The sequence below is a fragment of the Rhipicephalus microplus genome, chromosome X (genome assembly GCF_043290135.1).
Source record: "Rhipicephalus microplus isolate Deutch F79 chromosome X, USDA_Rmic, whole genome shotgun sequence".
NCBI lineage: Eukaryota > Metazoa > Arthropoda > Arachnida > Ixodida > Ixodidae > Rhipicephalus > Rhipicephalus microplus.
The window spans coordinates 279,396,988-279,420,294 of record NC_134710.1 but is presented as its reverse complement, the minus strand read 5'-3'; the positions used below and the strand labels follow the sequence as shown (position 1 = coordinate 279,420,294).

Below are 23,307 nucleotides of genomic sequence, written 5' to 3'. Positions count from 1 at the left end.
TGAGGTGAGGCCTTGAGACCCGAGGACTCTGGAGTCTCCGGTCTTTGTTTGGGAGTAGGCGGTGTAGCCTGGGCTACAACCGCCTTGGGGGCAGGTGCCACAACCTCCGGCTCGGTATGTGCGGGCCGAAGGAGTGGCGAGGGCTGGTGCAGCGGTGCCCCCTGACGCGCCGCATCAGCGTATGTAGCTCCATAGAATGGAGCGACTCTTCGCCGTGCTTCCTTAAATGTAATGTTCTCCTTCACCTTCAACGTAATTATTTCTTTTTCTTTTTTCCAGTATGTGCAGGAGCGTGAGTATGCGGCATGGTTTCCTTCGCAGTTTACACAGTGTGGCGGTTGTTTGCAGTTCTCAGACACGTGGCCTAGGACTCCACATTGCGCACAAGTCTGGCGACCACGACAGGTTTTAGAGCCATGGCCATACCTCTGGCATTGGAAGCAACGACGAGGGTTTGGTATGTACGGCCTGATAGATGTCTTTGTGTACCCTGTTTGAATAGATTCCGGTAGTTTACTGGATGCAAATGTGAGTATTAGGTGTTTCGTCGGTGTTTCCTTATTATCTCTTCTAATAATGATTCTCTGCACATTAGTGACATTTTGGCTCTTCCACCCCTCCAAAAGTTCAGTCTCAGTCAAGCCAAGTAAGTCCATGTCAGATACCACTCCGCGAGTTGTGTTCATCGATCTATGTGGTGTTATGGTTATTGGTATGCCACCGAAATCTGAAAGACGGTCTAGCTTTTCAAATTGTTCTTTGTCACGGATTTCGAGGAGAAGGTCTCCACTAGCCATTTTGGTTACCTTGTATCCTGTGCCAAGAGTTTCGGTAAGACACTTAGAAACCAGGAAAGGAGAGACGGTTCTGGCTTGCTTTTCAGTTTTTTCACAGTGGATAACATGATAGTGAGGATATGTTTCTTTGGGCTGGTTAAAAAAGTTTATATCATCGGTGCGTACCCGCTTTAAGCCGGTACGATCAGATAGTAAGGGGAATGCTCTGTGCATGCCTGTCTTATTTTTGTTCAGCAGCGTTGGCGGCCACCCACCACGGAGCCCAACGAGGGGACGCTACAAGTTTGCGGATGCTGAAACCTGCAGACGCCAGCCGTACAACGCCACTATAACCCAATGCGCCTAGACCAAGGTAGGCTATTTGCACAGGGTTAACCCTAGCCGCCAGGAAGTTTGGAAGTAAACGGAAGAGAGTAGAAGACAGGACAGATAAACAGTAAGAGATAAAGACGAAGATGTAGGGAGAGAGAGATAGGAAAAGGCGACTGCCGATTTCCCCTGGGTGGGTCAGCCCAGGGGTGCCGTCTACGTGAAGCCGGGGCCAAAGGGGTGTGTTGCCTCTGCCGGGGGGCCTTAAAGGTCCAATCACCCAGCGTGAGCTCAACCCCCAGGATCCCCTTTTCCCCGGGCACGGCAAAGCCACGCACGGCTAGGCGTGGGAGGGAGTAGAAACTCCCCCGTTAGCTCGGGTCCGTGGTGTCGCTACACACCAAACGCCTACTTGCGCAGGCGCCCCTGCGGGGGCGGTGCTGAGCAGCCATATTCCCATTCGCTTCTGCGAACTCAACACCCTCTAGTTTAAACGCAGCTCAGTACTGCCTTCTCGTACCACTACTCATATTCAGTGAACGAAAAAAAGACCACTAGAAAAGAAACACAATGTCAAGCGGAGCGAGAACTTGGAACAGATCAGAGGCAAACCATGAACACAAAAAAAACATACAAGAGAGAAAAAAAAAAAAAAACAACCTGCTATTACATTTGAACGCGAATATGGCCGTGTTCACCTTCTCATGCACATGCAAGCCACATGTTGCCAGGCAGCAGTGCACTGTCGGCTAGACACCGCTATGTAAGATGAGGGGCGACTTTAGCTCATTGTTTTATTGAAAATATCTCGACTTGTATTCCGATTTATACGGTAAGCAGAATTAGGTCTTTGTCATCCACGCCGAAGTTGGTTTGCATGTGTTCGAGCCACTGAACAAGGAGAAAAAGAAGGGCGCATTGGGCCAAAATGCAGACAGAAGGCAGTTGACTTCCCCTTGTCCCATCCATGGGAGGTTTGACGGGGCGCGGAAGTACAAAGTCAGTGGTCCTCAAAATGTAGCCGAACGAGGCGAAGGACTCTGTGCACCATTGAAAGGCTTAGTGGGGTTCGGAGGCGAAGCGAATTGCTTTCGCGATTACTGTAGTCCCGATTCCATAAGAAAGGCCCAGAGAGTGCGACCACCACGCGTACGACTGAAAAACGAGCGAACAGCCCTTAGCTTTTGAGAGTTGGTCGCTTGCTAACTTGATTGTTTTGCTTTAAACTTTTGTTTTGACTGTTTATTTCAGTTTTGGTTTTGTAAACATGGTCTTGTAAAAATTTCGGCTAGGAGCTAGCGTTTAGGCAACAAGTGCTAAGTTTTCTTTATTTCTTAAGCTTTGTATGTTTTGGTTTTAAAGATAAGCGCTGTGCAGTTGCGTGACGACATGCCTAGGAGCGTTTGTCGAGTAAGAGCGGCATTAGAAACGAATTTTGAGTGAGCACGGAGACGCACGAATATTCTTTGCGAGTTTTCAGGATTCATGGAATAGTTTTTTGTTAGTTTTTATTTTGTTCACATGTGCCCGGTGTGGATGTAAAGAAAGCGGTGAGTTCGTTGGTTCGGGAATTAATGTGTAGCTTCTATGATGACGGTAACCGCAAGTCAGAATTAGTTGTTAATCCACGCAGGATCACTATAACGTGCGTTTCCGGACGTGTAGTGTGGATGTTCCTGATACAGGTGCAGCATGACAGTTGTCACTACGTCGGCTCAAAGGAAATTGATGACTAGCTTTGGCGGCACGAAAATTTGGTCACTAAAAGACAGCGTAAAGCAAAAGGCTTTACTTTAGAAGCTGTTGACCATCTGGAAGCCAACTTGCCGCGTCAGGGTTCCGGCATTCAGCTGAGGAGGTAGTGAAAATTCGTGGGCGGTGGTGACGGCTACATGCTCAAGAAACTGTTTTCGCGAGGCCGACTTCCTCGACGTCGGTCCCGATGCCGAGTCTGAAGCTTCCGAACAGGATTACTGCAGCAGCGATTTGTGGCAGCGGATCGTCGACTCTGACCTGGGGGAGCAGATGGGACATCTGTTGTGATGATTTAATTACGGCCGATGATGATGCCGACACTGCGGAACCATGCGCTGATTGGGGCATTGTGAATGAAGTATGTGACGAGAGCTATTTGGAGGAACTGGATTGCGAGAACGATGAAACTTTGGGGCCAGTGCCTCATGCAGATATTGCCACGGGCCTCGGCGAACGAGCACCCAGCCATTTTAAATGAACTCGAGACCGCCCTTATCGTTTTTGCTCTTCGAAACACGTGCGTCAGGGACAGGAAAAAAAAATTTGTGTTTTCACTCGCAACTTTTTTTTAAAGACGTGTTTCATTTACTACGAACTTCGAGATACAGCGAACAGATGCCATGTCACACTCAGGTTCGTTATAAGAGGGCTCGACTGTACAAGCAGCTCTACCATGATTTGTTATAAGTAGCAATAGCAGCATAAAAAAAGAACAAGCAAAGTAAAAGACTAGTTAAGCCCAGCAACTAACCTCGGTCTTGTTGTCCTGTAGTTCATCATAGACAAACTTCACCACGACTTTGCAGATGTCACAAACATCATCTGTGGCCTTCTTAGAAGGAACACTTGAGACAGGAGGCATCCCAGCTTTCTTTGCTAAAACTGTAGAAGGCTCAGTATTAGGACAAAATGCAAAAGCATATTTAATCCAAATATTAAAAAAAGAGTAGGTTGAGCTATATTAATTATCTTTTTAGTGTACAAGAAATGTTCCACTTATTATATGAAAAAGCATGGTATGCAAGATTTGATACAATAACAAAAGCCTGACAGCATTAGAAGTGACTTTTTACCTGTCAGAGAAAACCAGTCATAATTGCATACTGAGCATGAGAAATGCTAGTTTGGGGCAGCCATTGGTGTTTCAGGGGAAGATGGCAAGGTGTGTCATACCATTCTCAGAGTTCAAAACATGGCTGAAGCGTTTCATAAATATTAAAGACGACAGTCTTTCTTGGAGACCTTCAACGCAAAAACTTTGTTCAGTCTGCCTGTACATTCGTCTGTTGGTCCACCGTTACCGCGAACCGGGTACTCTAAGCAGCACTAGCCGATACCCCGAACGGCCGACCCCATCCACAGCGCCCACGAATGTTGCTCAAGAATCAGCGTTCATTTGTGTGCGATTGTCAATTAAAAAGCAATTACTGCACATATCTGAGGCACCATAACATGTATATATACTCTGCATGTTCGTCTTTTACTAGAAAAGGCATATATAAGTAATTATAAGGACCGTAGCGCTTATCACGCTGCGCTGACCATGCAACGCTTGCACGAAGACGCGAGTGTTTCCAACGTTTTGCTAAGACGACGCGGTGGTGGCACCTACCCGTCGCCTTGCGTTCTACACCTTAGCAACTCTGAGACGGGTGCACACGCCCGTCTCAGGGCCACGCGCTTTGTTTTTCAAAAAAGACAGATGGCGCTCATGTCTCACGTGTTACGTGACTTGATACGCTCGTTCGCCTCCGCTGCACGCTCGAGGCACTCTAACGAGCGTTTCCGGAATACCATTTACCAATTTTCTTGCGCAGAACATCAAACAAATGTTTTTGTTCACTCTCCACATGCAAGACTATCGTCTTTCGACGACATTTGCAGATTACATGCAAATAAGGGGCCAATTATTGATTACTTACTACCAAGAGGTGCTTGAAAAACAACAGCCATCATATATTGCAAGAAACAAACAAAAAATGATTACTTATCCAACTCACTGAAAAATAGCTTACATATTTAAAATACTAGCACTTGTGCCAGAAGTGAGACTAAACCAGTAAAGCCGAGTAGTGCATTATAGAAGTAACCACAGCCACATATAACTGTCCCAAAAGCAGCAGTTCGTATAAAGGTACGAGATTTAAATATTTAAATATTACTTAATTTTTTGCGATAGCAATCATATGGACACTCTCGATTGGTCGGCATCGGTGTCATGCATCGTATATGTATATGTATGCGTCTATTATATATATATATATATATATATATATATATATATGAAAACTCAAGCAAGAAAAAAAAGCTGTCCGTGCTTCGCACCCAGGTCGCCGCAACACGCACCTCTATCTCCCACGTGTGCTTTGCCTTACGGATGGGGGGTAGAGGGTAGATGCCTATCGAAGTTGATGCTATCGCATTCATTGCTTCTATTAAACTTACTTTTAATAAATACAGGTAAGGTAGAAACATTTAAATCAACAAATAAGCAAATAAATCAATCATTTAACTGAATAAGCCTGAACAACCACCAGGAAAATTGGCTCACCAGAAGTACACAGGGAGAGTTGTTCACAGACTTCTTCAGGTGTAAATCCCTGTACAATGAGCTGCACCAGCTGGTCATAGTAAGTGTTGACTGTGTCCATGCATGTTTGCTTCAGCGACTCCGGCAGTAGTGTGCACACACTGTCCAAGAGTTTCTTCACCTCCTCCTGTGCCATTAACCAGCACAAAAAGAACATGACCAGTTTTACCACAAAATGAGACACAAATGGTGCGGACAAGGTCGTGCAAGCTAATGTAGTTAGCCTGAAGGCTGTAAAAGTAAGGCAATTTTGTGCCACAGAACAAGAACACAGCAGCAGAAGTCACTAACATGGCTGGCACAAATTTCACCTATGACCTATGAGCTGCCAATTATTTTGGCAGTCAATATTGCACATTCCAAGACACACTGTTGGTTACCAAAGAAGTTCTAGAAGCCCCCATAGGCACTGGAAGAAAGGAACAATAATATTGCCATTGTCTCGCATGAAAACCCACATAAAACAAGCGTGCACTTGCAAATCTACACAAAACCAAATACTAACTTGAAATAAGTAAAACGAAATACTAACTTGAAATAACTGAAATTTATTTCTGTGGCTTGGTGGCAGACTTACCAGAGTGGCTTTGCTAGTTGATGATATACAACCTTAGGTGTACAGTGCAAATGTTGAATGTGGATGACAAAGAAATAGGAACCATGCTTTTATCAGTTTCTTTGTCCTCATTCAATTTTCTCGCTATGAACCCAAGGTGAACATTAGAAATCACAACCACAGGATGGCCGAGATATTTGTTGACAGGCTTTTTTAGCATACAGGAGACTCGACACAGTTGCATAGAGGTAACTCATGAATTACAGTGTACAGTCGACGACTGATTTCCCAGAAGCCCGAAAATCCGGACATGCCCGATTTCCCGGACTCATCCCCAGCACAGTCAAGTTCTCCATAGAGTCAATGTATTAAAAAGTTCAGAATTCTGGTCGCTTATAGCTTTCGCCATCTGATTTTCCAGACTTCTTACCGCTAGCCATGGATTCGAAGTCACCCCCAACACCGCTATTTGGTTTGTTTTGGCCTCGAACCCAACTCGGCATTGTGAAGGTCTTATATAGAGACCTTAAGCCTTGCAGGTGTGGTCCAGAGTAGCCAGCGGCACAATGCCTACCACACCGCGGCTGCTGTACTCTTGAAACCACGATTGCCGCAATATAGCGCATTCCAATTCGTTGCCAGCCATTGCCCAGTCAGACCACATCACTGTGTTCGTTCACAAGTTGTTCTGTCAGCTCTGCGGTAGAATGTGTGCTGCTGCACGTTATCTTCAGAGATAACATTTCCCGAGCGCCTGCATTCATCGAGTTTTTAGCTAATTTGGTGCTGCCTTTTCATCAAACGAATTTGACGTTTGTGACGGCACGAACTGCTCCTTAGTCTTCATGCTCATCTTTGAAGCGCGCAAATCCCCCTCGTAGGCTTACAATGTAAAAGAAAGCTGCCATCATTAAACAAGTCCAAAGCAGCCAATTGCAGAGCAGAAGTGGGGAGGGAGTTCGGAATTTCTAAGCAAACTATTTCGGACTTCATGAAGAACAAGACGAAGATCTCAGAACTGGCTGCCAAATCAAGCAGGGCTGCAAAGAAAAATGCAGGACAGGGTGTTTACCCAAAGCTCGAGGAAGCACTCATCGTGTGGCTCAATGCCATGATCACCAAGAAAATCCCAGTGTCAGGCGACATCCTGAAGCAGAAGGCGAAGGTTTTCACGCTTCAGATGAACGTGAAGGATTTCAAGATCAGTGATGGATGGCTTCACAATTTCTCAAGAGCTGCAATGACTTGAAATTCAAGAAGATATGCCGGGAAAGCAATATGATTCCTTAATCGCTGAATATCAGAATGGAAGACAGCAGTTCTTGCTTCACCAGTTTCTACCAGACTATTTTCAACTGGAATGAAAACGGACTGTTTTACAAGCCTCTGCCAGAGAAAACGCTTGCATTTGCTGGTGACCCTTGCCACGGCAGCAAGCATAGCAAGGAGCAGCTCACTGTCCTCATTGGCAGCAACGTGTCAGGTAGCGAGAAGCTTCCGTTGCTTGTGATAGGGAAGTCAAAGCCTCCAAGATGTTTCAAGGGGGCAGTGATTCTGCCTGTTTTCTACGAAGTCAACAAGAAGGCATAGGTGACGCAGCAGCTATTTGAAATGTACATGCACAAGCTGAAAAGAAGGTTTGGGCAGCAACTTTGAAAAGTGCTGCTGTTTGTCGATAACTGCGCTGTGCACGGCCACATCAAGGGACTAAAGGCTGAACAGGTTGAATTTATGCCACCAAACACCACAGCAATCCTGCAGCCGATATAACAAGGTGCGATTCGCAACTTGAAGCATCTTTATAAATCACACATGCTTAGCCGCATGGTGCTGTGCTCCAACAGCGGGAAAAGCTACACTGTTGACCTCAGGCCAGCTGTCGACATGTTTGCCGACTCGTGGAAGGCGGTTACGCAAGACACTTCAGAACTGTTCTTGCTGTGTGGGCTTCACATTCAACGCCGAGACGACCATGGCGCCCCGAGATGACAGCGTGTGGGACGAACTAACGTTCCTTTCAACGATATTTGCACTGCCGGTGTTTAAACTCCAGTCAAGATAACTTTTGAGGGTTTCGCCGATGCTGAGAAAGACCTCGATCTGTGTGCGGAATCGACGAATGAGGAAATCATTCGACAAGTTATGGACGATTCAGGCGACTCAGACACCGAGGTCAGAGGCAGTGCCTACACAGCCAACAAGCTCGAAGTTGACACGTGCAATGATGATTGTTATCAAAATACAATGGCAGCATGGTGTTAACCAAAATCGGCACACATCATATGATCATAGGCAAGCGGAATGTAATGCAGAATAAAATCAGCAACTTTTTTCGGGCCAAAGTGTCGGCTAATGAGGTAGAGCCGGCCACATTGGATTTCTTTTCTTTTCTTTAAACAAACGGCTCTTTTCAGATCCAGCTAAATGATGCTTTCGATGGATTTCAACAAGACAATTGTACTCCTGCCGTTACCCTCGCTGTCAGTGAAAAATACCTGTAAAAAAGGCGCGCTTTTGCGTGCAGTCATTCTTCTGGACTGCCCAATTTTCCGGACATTTTCACAGTCCCTTGAGGGTCTGGGAAATCGGTCATCGACTGTATTAGAATGTCGCTCTGTGTAAAGTACTCCCATTATTTCAACCCTTTCGCCATCTTTTTTGAACTAGTACATACAGAAGTAGGCAAGAAAGTATTATTTATATCGAACAAAAACAGTAACGCTCATTTAACATGTACATTTAAGACATTGAACAGACTAAACCTGTTGCACATTAATTCCAGGATGAGCATTGATGGCGGCAGCATAGTCCGTGAGCAAAAAATTGTGATGGACGCAAATAATAAAATTTCAGCTAGCATTCTGCGCAGTGTTCTTTCAGAGCTATGCCAGTATACTAAGGTGAAAATCCGTATACAAGCATAATGTTGAGCGAGGAGTCATGACAATATATGTAGTATTGGGAGGCAGAACTGTAAAATCACACTATGTGTAACACCATGTGAATCGCACAACATGGTAGTTGTTAAAATGGCCCACCCATTAAGAGGGGATATGGCTTGTGCAGACTAAGAAATCATCAAAGAAAACTTAACCTTATTACAGTATTAGAACCTATTAGTAATCTTTCACACGTACGTAAAGGGCACTGACACAAAATTTCATTGCCAAGATAACCTGCAAAATCAATTCTCATGAACATGGATATATCATCTGCAAAATATAAACAGCAAATATAGCTTGCAAGGTATTTTATATGAATTTCGAAGTTGGTGCATTGATGTGGTACTTACACCATCAAAAGTGACCTAAAAAAAATGACCACCCTACATCCCTCACGTCACAATGCTGCAGTCAATACAACATGCTGTGATGACGTCACATCCGCCACTTTTCTTTTGCTGCATTTGCTTCCCCCCCCACCCAGCAGACTATTACCATGAAATACCGATAAAACGCCACCACCCATGTAAGCACCCGCTCATATAATTTGAAGATTTCAGACTTTCGGTCTTTGCCAAGCAATCGCCCCCCCTCCCCCTCTTGACCACCTCAACTCATCACAACTCTGCCGACTTATATAAAAGCTGCCGAAAGCAAAACCGCACCAAAAGCTCTGGCTACGCCTCGTCTAATCCAAAAGACAATTTGAAAATTGGTCAGGTGACTACCTTCGCTGGCACCGAGCTGGCATTGCCACGAAACCTGCCATTTTGTTATTCTCGTTTGTTTGTTCCAAACGTGACTGCAGCGACTTTGCGACATGCATTCCAATACAATAAAAAAAATCGAAGTCGTGAAATGGAATCGCCAGGCCAGAATAAATGTGCACACAACAGCTCCCCACTTCAATATCAATAGGAAGAGGGTCCGCGAGTGGAACAAGAAGTTTGAGAATCTACTCCAACAAAACTTCGGCACGGCCAAGCTTCAGCGTAAGTAACAGAGCACCAGTGTTCAGTGAAGAAGTGAACGACACTATATTTGAGGTTCTCGAGTGGAAAAGTAGCGCTGGACAGGCAGTCAGTAACAGACTCCTTTTTGAAGAAGCTATCAAAATAGCTCGCAGCTTGCAGCTCAGAAATTTTGCTGTGTCAAGCCAGTATATCAAAAGGCGGAAACAGGGATTTGGCGTCACAATGTGGCAAGCAACAAATGAGAGTCAGAAGACACCTGAGGACTTCTCAAACAGCAAAGGCATTTCCCTGTGTGGTGAATGCCGAGTACGCCTCAACTACACTCTGTACAATATGTGCAACATGGACCAGACGATGGTGCGAATGGACTCTCCGGCAAACAAATCGAACAATGTAACTGGGGTGAGCTCTGTACGCATTGCAAACACTGGCCATGCCCGTAAAAGTTTTAAAGTTGCACTGGCAGCATGCGCAAGTGGCCAAAAGCTTCCAGCCTTTGTAATTTTGAAAGAACCGAGTAGAAGAATACCTGCCAAGGCGTTCACAATCCTTCGTATACCAGGCGAGTGGTGAATTTTGTACATCAGGTTCTTTTTGTTCGCTTTCACAGTGGAGAGTAACAATTCGGAATGTGCTTGATTAGTGTACTGAATTGACTGAATCTGTTTTTTGTTGTTTTCTTAGCGAATGTTGTCACAGCATCAAAAAATAGATGACATCAGATAAATTGCACGAGTGGCTGACAAGGGGGTGGGGGCTGAACAGCGATGACGTACGGCGGCTTCTTATGCTACATCAGGCACCGATCCACAAGACTTGAGCAGCAAAGGACACCATAGAGAAACGTGACACAGACGTTTTGTATGTGCCTGCGGGCTGCACAGACCTACTGCAGCCAGCCGACATATCTTGGAACAGGCCATTGGAGCGCGGCACTTTGAGACCGAAAATCAGCCAGAAAATCAAGTTTTCGCGGACCTTTTTTTTCACGCACCCGACATCATTGCGCACCTACAGTCAAGCCCACATATAACAGCCCCACTTAAAACAAACTTCCGCTTAAAACAAACAATATCCGCGTGACCGTGAAAATATACATTGGTTCAATGGCACAAAATCACACTTACAATGAACGTCTCTGAGCGCCGCTGAATGGTTACAGCAAACGGAGTCAGCGGTCTACCGACTTCCCGGGAAACCAATTTCGACCACCGATCAGGCATCGGCGAGGTGCCCGTACATTCTTATTGTTAAACGCCGACCCTGCCTCCACGAACCTCTAGTTGCCCTCTCCCCAACCCATGGAGGAAGGAAAGTTGTTTCCTTGCCCCGACTGCGTTTTGTTACGCATCCCTCTGTCCCTTGTTCGCCCGCTACTCTGAGCACCCCGCATCACCAGACGAGGCCCGTGTTTTCACACTGCCACCAATCTTTCGAAGATCGTTCGGCCGTCTACCCTGTTTTTTGATCGCTGGTACTGTCGTTGGCGTCGCCAGCCTCGAGTGACCAGACCATTTGCCAACATCGTCGGCCACCGACTAACAAATAGTCTGCGTCTAGTGCACACGTGTACGCTACCCCACCGACTATGATAATTTGCGATTCATTTCGTGTTTAAGACCCGATCTCGCTCACTTTGCACTCGGCTGAGCATGCCTTCCGCGTGCGAGCGGAAGTGCGAAAATGACTTAATTTGCGCGGAACGAATCACGAAATATCGAAGTTCGTAATGCCACGCAAACCTCCCGCGCTACAAAACGATTTTTTCACCACGGATGCCGATTCTTCCAACACCGCCGCACACACCAATCCAGGCGGCCATGCTTTGAATTCTGCACGCGCAGGCACTCTTTCCAAGTTCTTCTGCGTACAAGTTTCGTGGACCTTTCAAGCAAGCTACCCAACCTGCCTCCTTCTTATGTGTTTTGGTTTTCAAGGTCGCCCTCCCGCCGCATCCTCCCCTCTCTTTATCGCAACTTCTTGCCCTTCTCTCGCAAGCCTGCTCTCCTCTTCTCTCTTGATCACAACCCTTTCGCCCGTCTCCACCGCTTCGCGACGCCTGCCAACGGGCCCAGAGCTGTTCTAGGCGTTCTGGCATGTGTCGCATGTGCGCGTCTTGCTCGCTCTTGGTGTGCGTGTGTGGTCATGATGGCCAACAGGAGAACTAGCACGCTTTTCCTGCCGCTCAAGAAAACTTCGAAAGTGTGACCGCTTGGCTTGAGCTTGGCTTTAGGTGCCGCATTGTGAAGCGCTTGCTCATAGCTGTTGACCACCTAGCAGCCAACTTGCCGCTTCGGGCGTCCCAGTATTCAGCTGTGGGGATGGTGAATATTTCGCGAGCGGCGGTGACGACCCCATGCACGCGGAACTGCTTTCGCGAGGCCGACTTCGTCGACGTCGAGCCCGATGCTGAGCCTGAAGCTTCCGAACTGCGGCGGCGATTTGTGGCAGCGCGTCGTCGACTCCGACCTGGGAGAGCGGGTGGGACATCTGTTCCGATGGTTTAATTACGGCGGATGATGATGCAGACACAGCTGAACCGTGCACGGATTGGGGCATCGTGAATTAAGTATGTGGCGAGAGCGATTTGGAGGAATCGGATTGCGAGAACGACGAAGCTTTGGAGCCAGTGCCTCATGCAACTTATGCCACGAACCTCAGTGAACAAGCACACTGCCGTTTTAAATGAACTCGAGACCGCCCTTATCGCTTCTGCTTTTCGAAACACGTGCATCACGGATGGGAACAAAAATTTGTTTTCATTTGCAACATTTTTTTAAAGCTGTGTTTCATTTACTACAAACTTCGGGATACAGCGAACGAATGCCGCGTCACGCTCAGGTTCGTTATAAGCAGGCTCGACTGTATTAACAAAATTTGATAGCTGAATACCATCATTTTTTATCGTCATTCAACGTAAAAAAACCGAGAACGGGCGTCCGGGCCTTTAAATTGAGGGTGAATAGTGCTTATTTCGGCTCTATAATACGTGATGATGATATGTGGGGTTTGACGTCCCAAAACCACTATATTATTATGAGAGACGCCGTAGGGAGGGCTCCGGAAATTTCGACCACCTGGGGTTCTTGCTGAGTGTCAATGCCTATATTCTTAGTTTTTCGATTATATACGACACCCGGATTATACGACAGTTTTGCACGGTCTCCTACGGGTTGCAGTGTATGCACTATCAGCTGAATTGTATTTGTCATAATGTCTCCAGAAACACTTGAGGCAGCCTTGGGTATCTTGAAAACTACCGTATAATGCGGAATATAGGTCGAGGCGAAATATAAGTCGACCACCTTAACATGACCAGCAAAAAAAAGAAAAAAAAGAAAACGCGGAATAGTTCACGGATTCAGTCCTCCGGGCTGTCGGAGCTCGCCTCCGACGACGACTACTTATCGTTAGCCGCCTCCCATAGCATGTCGTCCTCAGTGCCGTCAAGAGCGTTGCTGATGCAGCACTTCTTAAATGCGCACACCACTATCTCTTCAGGCAGAGACCTCCATGTCTTGGAGACCCAACCAGAAACTGTCGCGAGAGGTGGCCTGCGCAGCGGACCTGTCGGGGTCTGCGGTTTGTTGCCAGCCATCCATTAGGTGTACAGCGCACGCACACGGTCCTTGAAAGGTTTATTAAGGACGACGTCCAGTGGTTGGAGTGTTGACGTCATTCTGGGAGTCATCCCTCTCGGAATGATGACAAGATCTGTCTTTCCATCGCGAAGGCTCTCCTTCACCGATGCGGTCAAGTGCCCGCGAAACGCATCCAACACGAGCACGTTCCGGTGCTGCAGGAGTACTCCGGGCCGCCAGTTCCACACTGTCCGGATCCACTTGCGCATTATGGCCTCGTCCATATACCCCTTCTCATTGACGCGGAGGACGACATCCCGCGAGAAGGCCTACTTCGGCATCGTCTTTCGCTTGAAGATGATGAAGGGGGGCAACTTTCTGCCATCGACTGTGCAGAAAAGCATAACGGTGAAGCGCGAATGCTCGCTTCCGGTCGACAAAAGCTTCACCTCTTTTGCCCCGCGTTCGCAAACAGTCGAGGACGACAGCATGTCAAACCACACCAGCGTTTCGTCGCCGTTGCCGATCTGGCCTAGCATGTAGCCATGCTGCCGCCGGAGGCTGTTCACATAGAGTTGAAACTCTATCAATTTGTCCTCGTATGTCTCCGGCAGCTTCTGGCATATCGACGTGCGCCGTCGAAGGGCAAATCCCTTGCACTGCATGAAGCAACGGACCCAATAAATGAATCCCTTGAAGTTTTTCTTTGATAAACCAGCTTCACGGGCGAGCTCGACGACTTTTGATGGAATGAGCTCCGCATTCACCGGCAGGGATCTGGCACGGTACTCGCTGACGAAATCCGCCACTTTGTCTTCGAGTTCCGGGTGCACAGCTTGGCGACCGCGAAACGACATCTTCCTTGCGTTACACAATGACAGTTTGGATTTTCGGTTGCCAGTAACCGACGCTTTTCTCAGGCACTCGAAACTACCGCTGTGCTGCCATGTTGCCATTCGCCTCCGCGAATTCAATAACTTTTCTCTTAAGCGCGGCGGTGAACTGGCGCCGCGTCCCCGAATTCATGCCTAGTCACAGAGTAACGTCGACACTCGCTACGAACACTAAATGAACAAGAAAAGAGAAATGGCGTCGGCAGAGAACGAGTCGGCCCAAAGAGACCATGCCAATGCTGATGCCCAAGAAGCATGTGACACTTCTGGTAGCCAGACGATCACTTGGTTTATGCCAAGGGCCGGTCGAGGGGTGACTTTTCATTGACATTTTTTGGAAAAAATCTCGACCAATATTCCGCACTATACTGTATCTTACCTACCAGAAAAATAACAGCATATTTGAAAGCAGCACATGAAACTAATTAAAACTGTTTAGTTTCATCAGGAATGGACATAAAATTAAGCCATATATCTCTACGAGCCACATGCCCCATTAAACAAAGCTTAGCTAGAATTAACCCAACGTCTTCACCCATAGCATCAACAAAGTGTACAGTTGTGTAGGTATTGTCTTGCAGATATGTAGTGGGTACTTAGCTACTACGCAACGTGATGAATTACACGGTGTAGTAAGCACTTTGCAAGTGCACTTCCAATAGGATACTTAGGAGAGTTCTTCGGGCATGCACACTCTTTTCCTAGTGGCACGGCTGTGTTAACCAGCAAGTGACTGAGAAGGCGATGCAAACAAGGCCATTTTATGCTATCACATTCCACTCTTAAATGAGCACTGACATCAAATTTCAAGATCAAAATGTGCCCATCATTCGATCGCTTGGTATGCATAGGTCTTTCTGGCCAAATTTGAACGGCATCCGTCGCGTGTAAGTTATTTTAATTCTATGTCAAACAGCGTAGAAAAGCTAAGGAAAAAAAACGAAAAATAGACTGCCCTGCGACATCAACTTTAGTGCTACGTGTTCGGTGTGATACATTCCACAAATACCATCCTGAGTGACGATGCCCTAGTAGCGATGACGGGTACGATTCGAGTGTTCTTATCATGGCGCCTACTGGCGCCCAAGTGCAGAAACGCGCTCGTTCGTCCATGGCCGGGCTAGGGCCGGGCTAGCGCTTGCAGGTGCAGTCAAGCCCAGCCGTGGCTCATCGCGTCTGATCATCGCACCAGTTTGAATAATTTCGTGAAACTATCAAGATAAAAACCACCTTTAAAAGAATGGCGAAAGAAAAGAGCATGAATAAACGTGTGCTTGTCGGTCAGCATGTCAGGGAATTGTTGTGAGTTGCAGGTGAGTTGCAAACGTCTAGTTCGAAGCACGAAAAAAGCGCAATGAGGGTGTCTTTTCATATCACGTATGTGTTACACATGAGCACGGCCACAAGCTATCGAAATTGGAAGAGCGTGTAGTAAGATATCATTGCTAACAAGTACCGTATTTACTCGATCCTACGGCGCCATCGATTGTAACACGCACCCGGTTTCCACGACGAAAAAAAAAAATTTAAGAAATCGATTGCAACGCGCACCCATTTTTCTCGTTCACCCGCACAATCACACCACTCGGGAAGAAGACTCCTTTCGGGAGCGTCTGCCGTTAAAATATGAGGTACGGGGGAAGCTTGTGCCTATCTGACGTGCAACGGAGCATTGCCGTCACTCTAGTTTTACCGTGGCCTGATGTCAGCACGCGAACTTGCTTCGCCCCCTTCTTCTCGACGATTGTGGTGCCAGGCATGTCGACGTAAAGGGGCGTCTGATCGGCATTCCCGATTTGCCCAAGCAGGGAGCCGTTGTTGTGCCGCAAATTTAGGACAAACCTCTGAAAACTGAAGCTTTACTTCGTACTCCTCCGGCAACTTTTGGCATATGCCCATTCGCCTTCAGAGGGAAAAGCATTTCCTCTTCATGAAGTTAGTTAGCCAGCACCTGCTCGCTTTAAACTGGCTCCGCATTAGCCCTTTTTCTAAGGCTAACTGCATAGCCTGCACTTGGAGCAGTTCTGTCGTCTTGGACTGCTGTGCTGCTCACTGCTCAATCACATACTCGCCAAGCAGCTTTCAATTTGCGGAAACCGACCCTGCTGTGGTCCGCTGAAGCCTTTGCGTGAATCTTTGTTGTCGACAATATTCTGCTTTTGTTTCTGCCAGTCCCGCACGCACAATTCGGGGACTCCGAACGACCGCGATGCAGCCCGACTTACGTCCGTTTCGGCACACGCGATGACTTTTCTTTTAAAAGCGGCATCAGAACAGAACAGAACAGAAGGTTTTATTGTGCTAAATGAAGAAGAATACATGTGCATGATATACAGAAAGAGGTCCCATAGTCAGAGACTGCAAGGAAACCTCTTGTACAATGTAGAATTGAGAATGATTGTGATGTACATAGCAGGGAGACAGAGCTACAGTAAAATGCAATTGAAACAAATAAAGTACGAATATACCCTTGTAATCTCACAGAAACAATTTAAAAGCAAGAATAACGCGCTAACTTCAATGACAAGTGATTACACAACGCAACTCACAATGAACAGGAATCAATTAAGAAACAGCAAAACAGGCTAGTTAGTTGACATGATATGAATTTTTAACTTCGATTTAATTACCTTCAGGGAACGGCATACTTTAATCTCGGGAGGTAAACTATTCCAAAAAGAAATTCCTGAAAAATGAATGGTTTGTTTGCCATATATGGTGCGAACTTTTGGCAGTAGAAAGTTATTGTTAAGGGCAAACCTTGAGACAGTGTTATTTCAGAGAATGGTAATAGAGAGTGGAAGTTGGTTATTTATAGTTCTTTACATGTAAATACCAAGGTTATATTTAACTAGCTCAGATACAGTTAATATATTGTTTTCGTGAAGTAGTGACTTAGCGTTAGAGAGATATGGGCTTGACGTGAGAATTCTGATCGCTTGGTTTTGAATTGTCTGAACTGAAGTAAGATGAGTGGTGTATGTGATACCCCATGAAGTAATACAGTAAGAAATGTGCGAATGAACAAAAGAAAAATACAGTGACATAAGTATTGATGGATTGAAATAAAGAAGAGATTTAATCAGTAGTCGAACCCCATACGTCATTTTTTTCCTAATATATGCAACATGTTGGTGGTATTTCAAGTTACTGTCGAGTTCAACGCCTAGGAATCTACAGCAGTCGCTCACAGGGATGTCATTGCGCGCAATTATAACAGGAGGGATAGAAGGTAAGGGTTTTTGTGGTGAAGAGAAGACAACAAATTTTGTTTTAGACGTGTTAATTTCTAACATGTTATTACTGCACCACCGAACGAGTTGTGCCAGATCAAAGTTTAGTTTTCAAGTTAAGGATGTAATGCTGCTATCGGAGTTAAAAATTGTGGTGTCGTCGGCGTATAATATACAACTGGATGAAGAAAGGCATTTCGGCAAATCGTTAATATAGAGTAAAAACAAAAGGGGCCCCAGAATGGACCCCTGGGGTACACCAATATTAGTTAATTTGGTTGACGAATATGCATTAGAAATTACCGCCTTCTGTGTCCTGTTGCAGAAATAGCTACGCAATAATAGTAATGCTGGGCTAGTTATACCAAATGCTTCAAGTTTATTGAAAAGAATGTGATGATTGATCGAATCAAAAGCTTTAGTTAGGTCGATGAAAACGCTGCCCGCATAGTAACCGTTGTCAATAGCCTTTTTCAATTGGTCAGTAAGTGAGATTAGCGCAAGGTCACTGGAATAGCCGGAACGGAAGCCAAATTGACAAGGCGATAGTATATCAAATTTGTTCAGGTAACTTGTGAGACGTGCACAGATCAGTTTTTTCAATTACTTTGCTCAAAAAGGGTAAGATGCAAATGGGGCGGTAGTTATTCAATAACGAAGCATCTTCTTTTTTATGTACGGGGATTATTTTACCCTGCTTCAGTTCATGCGGGAAAACACCTGTTCTAAACATTAAATTCACAATTGAAGAGAATACATTTGATATAAGGTGAGCTACCATTTTTATATGGGAGGGGTGAATGCCGTCAAGGCCAGCAATCGTCATTTTTAGGGTACCTATAACGCTGATTATTTCATCTGGAGTTGTGGGAAACAGAAAGAACGAATGGGGTAGGCGATCTAAGGCCATTTCATTTAATAAAGGTAGGGTGTGCTCGACGTTAAAGAAGAAGTTTGCAAACTGATCGGCGATGTCAGCTGGGTCATTATAAGTGACATCATTATGAAGAACTGTAGCTATAAACAGGGCATCGTGGTGCACTTGTCGAGTTTTTGGAGTCGGCCCTTCCATGCCGTCGATGCTAATGCACACCAAGATGACGAATTCCTCAGCACACGTACGAAGTGCCGCACATGGGAAACACATAGGCAGAAATGGGCGACGCGCCATGCCCACGCACGTAGGGGGCGGCCATTTTGGAATGACGATGGCAATAGAATGACCGTATTCATTTTTTTTTGTACTCGATTCTAACGCGCATGCGATTTATGAACTCGCTTAACAGGAAAAAAGGTGCGCATTAGTGGAGTAATTACGGTAACATGCAGGTATCGTTGAATTTTAGTACATCTGCAGACTTTACGTCCACGAGAGGCTGGATAGGTGGGGCCATCTGGAGGCGCAAAGAAGAACCTGACAAGCAGAGAACATGCTCTATTTCTCCGCTGATGCTCATTCGCGATAGCTATATTGCATTGACCCCTCTGCGTATACCTGAATGCTTTGAACGCCAAAACACACCAATATAGCTAACTGAGACACACGAGCGAACATGGCTGAAGCGTGCATCCTCGGGCACCTCTGCAGTGCTGCTTGGAACGGCATCCATTCCGGAATCACTGTTCCAGAAAAGGTCGATTGAAGCAAAAATAATTCGCGACGTCACGAATCGCGGGGATTCCAAACTCCAGACTATCATATTGAACCCGAGTCGACACTGTACGGCGACGGCAGCAATGCAGGTGACTAGGCATGACTGAGTGTGTCTGCCTAGCAGACGAAATGTTTGCGGAGCAGCTGATCCTGACGTCACTCTTTTCTGTGGAGAAGTGATTGATTGATATGTGGGGTTTAACGTCCCAAAACCACCATATGATTATGAGAGACGCCGTAGTGGAGGGCTCTGGAAATCTTGACCACCTGGGGTTCTTAAACGTGCACCCAAAACTGAGCACACGGGCCTACAACATTTTTGCCTCCATCGGAAATGCAGCCGGGATTCGAACCCGCGACCTGCGGGGCAGCAGCCGGGTACCTTAGCCACTAGACCACCGCGGCGGGGCTTCTGTAGAGAAGTGGTCAGCTGGGGCGTGATCTGGAGGTGACCGCGAGATAGCGCTACTACTGGCGCTCCCAGCGCTAAAAATGGCAGGATCGCCGGCCCATTTTGAATAGTGCTAGATCCAAGTAATATAAATCAATAAAAGTGATAGTTATTCGTTTCTCAGTTGCGTTTTAGATCGCGAATCGCTGCTACGGGGTCTATAGCTACTCACTCACGCAAAAATCTTGACATGAATAAATTTGATGTCCTCCAAGTTTTTGTCTCACAATTGCTTGATATAGGTCACTCCAGGTGTCATGACATGTGAATTGTTAAAAGGGTTGAAGGTTCAAAGCTGGTTAACCATCATAAGAGATTTCGTTAACAGTCCATTATAATAGTCATAATGGTTCATCATCAACCGTGGTGGCAGCAGCTTCGACAGCAGCTTCCCACTTCAGGAGGAGACTATTGTGCAGCTCTACAGGTGCCCACTTTGCAGATCTGTATTTTGGCAACAGGTGTCACAAAAGGTGTTACACCAAGAAAACTGCATAACATGTGAGCGCATTGAAACGACCCACTCATCACAAGCAGCTCTACCACAATTTGTTATAAGTAGCAATGGCAGTATGGAAAAAGAACAAGCAAAGTAAAAGACTGGATGAGCCCAGGAACTTACCTCAGTCTTGTTGTCCTGCAGTTCATCATAGACGAACTTTACCACGACTTTGCAGATGTCGCACACATCGTCTGTGGCCTTATGAGAAGGAAAACTTTCAACAGGAGGCATCCCAGGTTTCTTTGCTATAATTATAGAAGGCTCAGTATTAGGACAAGATTCAATAGTATATCTAATTAACCCAAAGAAAGAAAGATTAAGTTGAGCTATATTAATAAATTACCTTTCTACTTAACAAGAAATATCCCACTTGTTATGAGAAAAGGCATCGTAAGCAAGATTATATGCAAGCATGAAAATACGGCAGTGATAAAAGCGACTTTTTCCCTTTTGGAGAAGATTTCAAAGGAGAAGATATACTGCTTTAGAGCAGCCATGAGTGCTTTTGGAGCAGAGAAAATTGATATGTGGGGTTTTTCGTCCCAAAACCACCATATGATTATGAGAGACACCTTAGTCGAGGGCTCCGGAAATTTCGACCACCTGTGGTTCTTTAAAGTACACCCAAATCTGAGCCCACAGGCTCACAGCGTTCCCGCCTCCATCGCAAATGCAGCCGAAATTCGATACGCGACCTGCGGGTCAGCAGCCTAGCACCTTAGCCAGTAGACCACCGCGGTGGGGCAGGAGCAGAGAAAATGCTTGTTTGCAGCAGCTATTGGTAGTTTAAGAGTAAAGGGCAAAAACTTCTGAAGTGTATGGCATCCCTGAAGCGTTTCATAAATATTAATATTCCACAGACACTAATCACTGTAAATTGCAAGACACAAATAACTGAAAAGATGGTTAGTTATCGAATGTGCCATAAAACCAAATACATGTATTTAAATACCAGAACTGGTGGCTGAAATGAGACAAAACCAGCAAAGCTGACTACCACAATATAGAAGTAAAAGCAGCCAGATAGTAAGTGTTGCCAAAGTAGCAGTCCTTAATAGGAATGAGATCAAAACAAATTATGGTGTTTTTTTTACATTACACTTAAATGTTAGCTTAATTATGAACTTGACATTAACTTAAATATTCGCTTAGATATTAATATCAAGTTAGCAACAAAAAAAGCACCCAAATACTTTATATAATTCTTGAAGCACAAAAATTATAAGAGTCGACAAATCTACATACTATAAAGCTTCATCATATCGCAGCTTTATTGTGTCCCAGTGTCTAAGGGCACTGAGGCCCCTAAGAGGGAGGAGGAGAAGGGGCAGGGAAAAAAAAGAAAAGGTACAGCATTGAACAAAACAAACATTCTATGTATGGGGAAACCAATCGTTTGGTTTTTATTATTGAATATGGGCAGGCAAACTCTGCTACAACCACATTCACGGGGATCACAAAAATTCCGTCGTGGCCGGAATTTCTTTATCACGGAAAAAGTGGTAAATAAAGAGAAAAAGATATGCACGACACTTAAAAGAGCATTTTGTTTCAAAAGCTTAAAAAGATCACTTATTTTCGACTGCTTCAACTTTAGGCACGAGCAACAGCAGAATGCACTGCTCGCATTGTGTGAGGAGCTACAAGGCCACATCGCCGTCATAGGCACCAAGGAAACGACGCAGGATGTATTTAAAAAGTTCATGGCCTGCGACGCAGTCACTGGTGTTGGGACTGCCGGAACACCATGCGTGGCTTCATTGTCGTCTGATGAATCGGCAGTGGCGTTAGCCATGTGAGCATTCCTCAGACACGATCCCGTCTGCATTAATGTAATCGCTCACGGCAATGCTCTCGAGTACAATGTTGGCATCCTCAAGTGCTGCCCACGCTATGGCAGTTAGTGCGTCTTGCACCGGTCTGATGTTGTTGGCAGCTTGTATGTTGTCACTGTGCTCTCGGAAACAATGCCGATAACCTTGAGTGCTGCCCATACTGTGGAAGCTTCTGCATTAAGCCTTAGTCCAACGTCATCAGCAGCTTGTATGTCGTAACATCATGTTATGTTATCAATTGTATTGTTAATTAAACTCGTTAGTCATTGCTCACAAATTTGCACCTTTTGCTCTGCTTTTTTTAATAATTACCCCATTCATGTCGCCATAGGAGATCCCCCTGTCAGTTTCTCTAAAACTTTGGGACCTCCTTCTGTAACCGTATCTGAAATATGTAGCTTGTGCAGGCCAAGTTCATCTCTTCAGGCCAAAGTCCTGTGTGCCAAAAACATTTCTTAACAACGTCATGCCGTGCCTACATCCATGTGGCAGTTAACATTCGCATAGCCGTGAATAGGTCGACTTTGATGTCATGGCCATGCTGTGTTCAACAGAGTTCGCTGAAGAAGCCTTAATCGGTATGTGTGCTTTGAGCTGTTGATGGTGCCTTGATCGAAAATATGAATCAGCGACGCGCAGTTTGCCAGAAAAAACTTCACCGCAATGTTCTTCAGCTTGACATTGCTGTTTAGGCGATGTGCTGAGCAATTATCCAGCCACAAGCAATCATCCAGCAGCAGCAAAGGTCCTGCTTTTTCATGTCGCAGTCGAACGCAACAATCCAGTCTGTGAAAATGGCTCTCATCATCCATGAAGGGCTGTTGGCAACATACTTCACTGACAGGTTTTTTGAGCCCTTGAAGCACCACGTTTTGGCACTCCTGCCAATAACGAGAAGGGGCCATTCGTCGGACCTGTCCATATTAGCACAGAGCAACACAGTGACTCGCTCTTTGCACTGCTTGCCTCCGTAGCACAGTTTGCTTTTGAAGTATAGCGTATATGCTGGTTGCATTTTATAAAAGAGCCCGGTATCGTCCGCACTGTACACGTTGGACGCAGCATACTTCTCGGCGATGTCAGCAGCGCTCGACGCGATCCACAATGACGGACCATTGCGGTCTGCGGAAGCGGACTTTCCAAACAGCACCTTTCCGACGATCTCATGGCACCCATCGTGAACTTACTTACAGCGCAACACCAGAAAAAAATACAAGACAGGGAAGGAGTAGAAC

The 23,307-nt window shown here is 45.8% G+C and overlaps 1 protein-coding gene across 1 annotated transcript in view; it reads right to left on the bottom strand.

Moving 5' to 3' along the window:
• The window catches only part of Sap-r (prosaposin), a 207,916-nt gene that overhangs the window by 94,184 nt on the left and 90,425 nt on the right, over positions 1-23,307 (bottom strand). The window contains exons 27-29 of the mRNA XM_037418579.2: positions 20,358-20,482; positions 5,413-5,578; positions 3,613-3,743 (exon numbers count right to left, since the gene is read on the bottom strand). Of these exons, the coding sequence (XP_037274476.1) occupies positions 3,613-3,743; positions 5,413-5,578; positions 20,358-20,482 (422 nt within the window). The remainder of the gene's footprint in view (positions 1-3,612; positions 3,744-5,412; positions 5,579-20,357; positions 20,483-23,307) is intronic.